General features: G+C 43.3%; 1 protein-coding gene across 1 annotated transcript; it reads right to left on the minus strand.

Annotated features, from left to right (window-relative positions):
* Positions 1-1,194: 1,194 nt before the first annotated feature.
* Positions 1,195-7,837, minus strand: LOC136718513 (unconventional myosin-XIX-like). The gene is made up of 17 exons (XM_066696269.1): positions 7,826-7,837; positions 7,174-7,321; positions 6,664-6,812; positions 6,264-6,377; positions 6,025-6,157; positions 5,687-5,756; positions 5,360-5,462; positions 5,119-5,215; positions 4,949-5,025; positions 4,487-4,577; positions 4,151-4,322; positions 3,289-3,362; positions 2,601-2,722; positions 2,006-2,161; positions 1,775-1,921; positions 1,490-1,597; positions 1,195-1,242 (listed from the first exon to the last, which is right to left on the minus strand). The coding sequence occupies exons 1-17, from the start codon at positions 7,835-7,837 to the stop codon at positions 1,195-1,197; spliced, it is 1,821 nt and encodes a 606-aa protein (XP_066552366.1).
* Positions 7,838-7,897: the final 60 nt, after the last annotated feature.

Consider the following 7,897-nt stretch of genomic DNA (forward strand, 5'->3'; position numbering starts at 1 on the left):
AGATGAGACCAAAATCGAGCTCTTTGGCATCAACTCAACTCGCCGTGTTTGGAGGAGGAGGAATGACCCCAAGAACACCATCCCCACCGTCAAACATGGAGGTGGAAACATTATGCTTTGGGGGTGTTTTTCTGCTAAGGGGACAGGACAACTGCACCGCATCAAAGGGACGATGGACGGGGCCATGTACCGTCAAATCTTGGGTGAGAACCTCCTTCCCTCAGCCAGGGCATTGAAAATGGGTCGTGGATGGGTATTCCAGCATGACAATGACCCAAAACACACAACCAAGGCAACAAAGGAGTGGCTCAAGAAGAAGCACATTAAGGTCCTGGAGTGGCCTAGCCTAGCCGACCTTAATCCCATAGAAAATCTGTGGAGGGAGCTGAAGGTTCGAGTTGCCAAACGTCAGCCTCGAAACCTTAATGACTTGGAGAGGATCTGCAAAGAGGAGTGGGACAAAATCCCTCCTGAGATGTGCGCAAACCTGGTGGTCAACTACAAGAAACGTCTGACCAACAAGGGTTTTGCCACCAAGTACTAAGTCGAAGGGGTCAAATACTTATTTCCCTCATTAACATGCAAATCAATGTATAACTTTTTTGAAATGCGTTTTTCTGGATTTTTTTGTTGTTATTCTGTCTCTCACTGTTAAAATACACCTACCATTAAAATTATAGACTGATCATTTATTTGTCAGTGGGCAAACGTACAAAATCAGCAGGGGATCGAATACTTTTTTCCCCCACTGTACATCAAACCCAGCACAAGGAGGAAGGCACTAGTTCAGACAGAACCAACCGGAATCGAGGTTTGTATTGACTATGAAAATGGGAGTCTCCAATGTTTCTGAGAACTTACAGGTCGCACAGTCCATCCAGTTTGATCTCAAAAAAAGACCTCCGGAACTTACCAGTAGACTCCAACATTGATACGAGTAAGGCGTGAGACATCACTGTCTAAATCCCAAAGAAACTAATTCTGCATTTCTCAATCAATCACAGACAGGAAGTATTATTCAAGTGCCGATGATCATTATATCAAATTAATATAACCTTCCACTCTCATTAAGGTTGTACAAATGACATTTCAATGAAAGATGTATGAACAGACTATAGACATTTAACATGTATTCCCCTGAGGGCTCAAGTGAAACTGAAACATCTTGGAATCTATTTCTTACCACCAACGCAGTCATGTGCCACCTTTGGACCACTCTGGACAGTAACCAGGAACGCGCCGCTAAGGAAAGAAAGGTCCCGTTATTAGATTCTGAGGCTGCTTGAGACACCACATGTGTTATTCAGTTTTCTACTCATTTGTTTAGCGTTGGAAGAAAAATAAAACCCACAGACATGTCAAAACAGGATTGAAAATGACAAAACCAATTAAGAAATCTAAACAAATCTTTGAACAGTCACCTTCCCAGATATATTTAATACACGTCTGCGGCATGCATGTATAAGGCCAGTGAAATCCAAGGACGTACCTCTTCCTTTTCAAAGATGAGTGGCTGGCAGGCTACGTTAGGTTTGATGCACCTGATGTAGTGTGGCGTGGTGCTGTCCAGAATTTCCATCAGGCTGTCCAGTGAATTCTGCGGGACCACAACACACAACATGTCACACTGACTGATCCCTCCAAACCACAGAGCAGTCACTCTTATAGTTCACATTATAAAACAGCCATAAACTGCAGCACATTCCTGAGCACTTCCTGTATTGTCACACACGTTAAAACAATCAGGTACCCTATTAAGGAAAATGCAACGTACCTTGAATTTGGACACCACCGTGACTACCTTGCTGTGTCCCCTGGTTTTCTTGTTGAGATCATCCGTGTTGTGATCAACAAAGAGGTTGCTGACCAGATCCTTTTGGGAATTCCCCAGCAGCTCAAGGAGCTCCGGAGGCACAGAGTCCTGAAAACAAACAACACAACGCGTTCAGCCGAGACACTTCATTGTTAAGAATCGATTTCTCCCTTGCTTCCCTGCTGCTCTCACCTTGTTCTTCTCCAGCATCCCCTTGATCTGGTAGCGGACGTCTGCGACATAGTGAGACACTATGAAATGCGGCCTGGCATCAAACCAGTCCCGGCTCACACAGGCGTTGGCGGAGAGGGCTTTCTCCAGACGCATCTCCAAGTGTCTGTCATCTGTGCGTCAATTCAGATAGCACTCCTGGACAAGAGAAAGGGGTCAGGTGACACGAGACAAACGCCTAAATGCATCAATTATGGAATACACGTGGTGTGGTGTGTATAATGACTTATATTTGAGCTGTAACATCTATTCTTACTCTAAAATAAAATAAAAGATTTATCTCACTATAAAAATATCCCCAAACTTCCAAAAATTATAATCAAGTTTATCCTCCAGTTTGCACTGGGCAATCTAGACTAAACTAGCGATGACATCACTTGTAAGAAGGCCCGGGGCGACAATACCAAAGCATACCTCTCGTCGGGAAGACCAGAGAGGCAACACACAAATGGTGATATCATTAAACTCAGAAAGAACAAATGGGTAAGTTATACTAATATAAATAAAAAACATTTTAAAGACGCTGATTTAAGCAAAATCAGGAGCTCGGGATTACCTGCTGGTTCTTCAAGAAGTGGCGCACAGAGTGCTGCTGGAGTCTCTCATTAGCATAGTTAATGCAGACCTGCTCCAGATTATTGTCCTGGAAGCTCTCAAAGCCGTAGACATCCAGCAGACCTGCCAGCATCAGACAGAACAATTACAATTACACTCAGAGAGGATAAAACACTGGCCACAGAGTCAGTTTTTTCGGACATGTCACTTTACTGAAGTCTCTGAGAAAGGGGACAGGATACAATTAAATTAAACAAAAAATCACTCCCCTGCCATACAAGAGAGACACTTTGTGATCCAGATCACCAGGAGTGCAAAAGGCACTGGCAATGCATTATAAAACTCCTGGGCTGTCGATTTTTCACTGCACTTAAATGTGGAACCTTCACAATTTGTGCTGCTCTGCACTGACTGTTAGTGTCCAGCCTTTAACTTAGTACATGACATTCATCACAACTGTACAACATTCTGTCTAAAATAGATGCAACTGTATTTTCAGTATCACTTAGTCAACAGCACATCGCTGAGAATGGGAGCTTTCTGTCCAAAACGGGCTTGTTGGGATGTTCATTCTTGTATTATTATTATTATTTATTTATTAGCAGATGCCCTTGTCCAGGGCGACTTACAAAATATACAAGCAATACAAAGTGCAATAATACAGTGTGAGAGAAATGTAAAGAGCGTACCGATGAAGTTGCACCAGTTGGATGAATTGGCAGACATGTTCTTGTTGATGATCACAACCAGCCAGTCGAACAGACTGTGAAGAAAAAAGAAACCACACACTTAATTAAAGGTTTACACCATCACAATTTGACCAGACATAATAACACGTCATCTTCCAGTTGATCACACACACACACACACACGGGTATGTCTGCTGTGATTTTGGCCATCGGTTAATGACGTGACACATGCATTTGGAATCCCAAGCATATTCAAAAATATTAGATTTAACAGAGATAAAATACATTAAAAAAAACAATAAAACCTTACATCTAACAGTTGGGCATACGTGTGTGAGTGCTTGCATTCGTGTATGAAAATATTGCAAAGATTATTAATTTCATTTAATTTTTACATGAAAAAAACCTTTGTCCCCATATTGGGATTTCTTCCAATGTCATTCCGGACATTCAGGAGCATTTACACATCACAACGCATTTCGCTAGCCATGTGTCGGATATTGCATCATTCAGAAGATCATGATGGACCTACAGGCTCCAAGGTTACCAAGTCTCTCCTAAAATGTTGATAATTTGACCTTTTCGATCACTGGTGCACAAGGGTATAAAACAAAACTAAAATCTATCATTGTTATCCGGTATGACATTTTTGATACTAGAAATCATATGATTTATAAAAAAAAAAGTATAAATCATTATTTTCAGAAATAAAACTTTTTGAAATATATACATAACATAATGAAGGTAGAAAGCACTTTTTTAAGTCCAGTCCAGGTTCTCCAGCCTCGTGGAGACCCACCCCCCACCAGCTGAAGTCAGGCTGGCTGCTTGTCACACTCAGGGGGCGGCAGGCCACACTCACCGGGCGTAGACCAGCTTGGCCAAGCAGTCCCTCCGTGCCATGCATTCGGCCCATGAGCACGGCTTCAGCAGCGCATGCTGTTCCCTGGCGACCCAAATGGTTCTGAGTGTGAAGAAGTGCAGCAGCTCCTCCGCGGGCAACCCCAGCAAGGTGCCCGCCTTCTGGAGGAAGTCTGAGAAAAAAGGAGAGCACAATCATTACCGCTACTTAACATGCAGACATTTGGGGAGCACCTAACTGAAAAATATTAAAACTCCATAACACAGGTTGCAGAAGGCTGAAGGACCTGATTTGCCCCACCTTGGCCTTGGACGGGATGGGGTGAAGCTGCCTTACCTTTGGACTGCTCCTGCACTTCACAGGGCTTCGACTCGTCTTCGCTTTCGGAGAAATCCACGCTCCCTAGCTGCAGAAGCCCTGCGAGGATCTGGCTCACGTGAAAGGTAGAAAAAGAATTAGGGAGGCTCTAGCTCTATATTTATAGATTCAATTTAAGGAGTGTGTATACAATATCACCTGTATATGTTTCATAAAGCCTGAATTTGTCTGAATGTATTTATTTCTTTTAACAAAAGAAGAGATTGTTATTCTCACAAAGTGAATAATATGTTCAGATGAGAATCAGACTACTGAATGGGCTGGCAATTCTGCAATAAAAAAGAATATAACAAATGTATTTAAAAGCTAAACTGAAATAAATGTAGAAATATATACTTGAAACTTTCACAAAGTCTTAAGTCATATCACATTTGCCTTCATAAGTCACAAGTGTTTTGTATGTTTCATTCATTTAGTTACCTGGAAGATGTGTTTCTGCATCTCACTGTCGATGCCCAGGTGCATCATGGCATCTCTGGTTACAGCAAAGCAGTCTTCTGCAAAAACCAAAACCGAAACCAGCACAGTCAAAAGATCGAGTTACTTGACTTTAAAGAACATCTGTAAGATTTCTTCTCACATCTGATTACCTTCAGGTCTTTGGTCAGCATTTGGCAGCCAGACAAAATGTGCATCACGTGGTATGTGCCACTGCTGTCTCTCCTCCTCTGTGGCTCCCTCCATCATCTAGAGAGAGAGAGAGAGAGAGAGAGAAACTAGTCTGAAAACAAACCATGTGAGTCAATGAACAGGGATTCCTAGCTTGGATATAAAAACAAAATCATGCTTCGTGTGTGTGTGTGTGTGTGTGTGTGTGTGAGTGTTACTGGCCTGGTAAGAGATGTGGAAATTGCACTCGCCAGGAGCTTGGCAAACCACTCTCGTCTTTTCCAACAGAAATGTCTGGATTTCTGCCCCAACAAGCTCCTGGAAACTAGACACCAACGGAGAGAAGAAAACATCAGCCTTAAGCAACTGAGACAGACAGACAGACACACCTACGACATTAAAGGCTAAGAAGAATCATTGGCTCAGGAATAAATCTTGGGAACACAGAAAGGCATGCATCACACACACTGTGGTAAAATAATAACCACGCATGTCAAGGCCACCCTGCAAATGCCCTAAAGGTTCATGACTGCGGACAAACAGACTGACCTGTTGAGCTGCAGCTGGATGTACTTCCCAAAGCGACTGCTGTTGCTGTTCCGTGACGTAGAGGCGTTCCCTACGGAAAGAGCACAGCCCAATCTCAGTTCTCTTTCTCTCTCACTCAAGGGAAAAACCCGCTGCAAACGTGGAGTACAGTACTTGATAAAAGGTTATAGGCCTATCAATTATGAATGTCAGAGTCATGTCATGCATCAGTCAGGACAGATTCCATGCTCTGCATAAAGATCGCACAAAACATGTGTTTTCCACCATCCACATCCCAGTGCAACACAGTACAGGAGACTGACCCAGCACTGGGTGTAATTAAAAGCACCACTTCTCACCAAAGGCCTCCATGACAGGGTTGGAGTCCAGTACCCTCTTCTCCACCCTCTGGACCGTGTCCTGGCCCTGCTGGGAAGTCAAGGGAGCTGCCACAGTAGCGTAGTACTTCATGAGGCAGCGGGAGGTCCAGGTCTGTAAGAGAAGGAAGTATTTACCTTTAACCAGCCCGCGAGGCAGCGGTTTCAGCACAGAGGTCACTCTGCTGACTACAGCTCGGCCACTATTGCACAGTGCTTACCTTTCCAGCGCCGCTCTCACCGCTGACGATAATGGACTGGTTCACCGGCTCCACTTGGCCCTGTACATTCCTGTATGCCTGCTCAGCCACAGTGAATATGTGAGGCTTGCATTCCTGGGAGAGATGAGATGAAGCATCATTAGAAACCGATTCTTTAAATTGTGTTGCACATCTAAAGCTGTAAGTGCTCCTTACAGTCTAACAGCATAACATGAAGGGAAAAGACACATTTTACAGCTGAGAGAAAAGGATTTTTACTGAACTTCTCAGCTAGGTGTTCCAGTATCAAGTCCTTCTTTAAAATGACTCTCTGACTAACACAGATTGTATAGCGATGACTGACTGGGCCCTTCCACACCGGTTCCATGCGGATTGGATGGGCTGGCCAGCTAGGTCCTACCTGTGGCTGGGGGGCGCTGTGATATTCCTTCATCTTCTCCTGAGTGTAAAGATGAGGAATGGGCTGGAAGGGGTTCACAGCGACCAGAGAGCAGCCGGCGTGAGTGTAGAATTCCCCGGCACTGAACCTCACATCCAGGCATTTCAGAACTACAAGGCAAGGAGAACAATAACTAGACCTGCCGCACACCAGAACAACGACACGGGCCACACCACGGGCAGAGCATGTGCAGAAAGTCTGATGCTAAACAATGAGAAAAGGCATTTTACAGACAAGAAGTCTTTACATTTTTCTGAAATTAGGTTGTACAGAATAGGTAGGTTATTTGTTTTCCAGAGAACAGTTATTGGTGTTTAAATAAAACTGACGGTCTGTGTGAACACTGTGTTGTTATAAATTACATATAATCACCAATCTTCACATTCTGTCTAAGCTATTGAAAGCATTCTTTCTGGCTTCTTTCTTTCTGGCACTGTGAACATGACCTATCATTTCCAGAGGAGATATTACCTGTAGTTGCGGTGACAGAGTTCAGCTTGGTGAGGTCAGCACAGGTGTGTAATTGACCTTCATCAATCAAGAAGTCTTTGACCTCCCTGTCCAAGCAGTCAATGACAGAGGGCTGATGAGATGGAGCCTCTATAGTGAAGCCATTGGCCTGGAGACAACATTGATAGCACTAAGAATACATCTCATTCAGTTTTATTAGCGGAGCTACTCAAGAGAGAACAGTTCATATAGTTTTTTTTGGTACTTTTTATATAAAATACATTTACAGATCTTTAAATATTTAAAACATATCTGTAAGATATCTTGAAATGCAATTGAAGATCTCTGCAAATCAGTGGTTCCCATATCCCTGGTCCTGGAGCCCCCCTACCCTGCTGGTTTTTGTTCCAACCGAGCTCTCAATTACTTAAATGAACCCTTAATTGAACTTATTAATTACTAAATCAGTCTTTTCGTTATTTAAAAAAAGTAGGTGTTTAAAGTATAGAATTGGAAAAAGAACTTAAGCAACTCTTTTATTATACAATTTTAAAAGTCACATCTAAGCAAACTGTTACTTCAATTAATGTTCAATTAAGTAATGGAGAGCTCGGCTGGATTAAAAGCCAGCAGGGCGGGGGTCCTGACCGGGGTGGGACGGGGGGCACCGGACTAGCATCGCCATTGCTAGGAATGACATTTCACTGACCTCACAACATCAACATATATTGACAATGCATTAACT

Source organism: Amia ocellicauda, chromosome 22, assembly GCF_036373705.1.
Source record: "Amia ocellicauda isolate fAmiCal2 chromosome 22, fAmiCal2.hap1, whole genome shotgun sequence".
NCBI classification, from domain to species: Eukaryota; Metazoa; Chordata; class Actinopteri; order Amiiformes; family Amiidae; genus Amia; species Amia ocellicauda.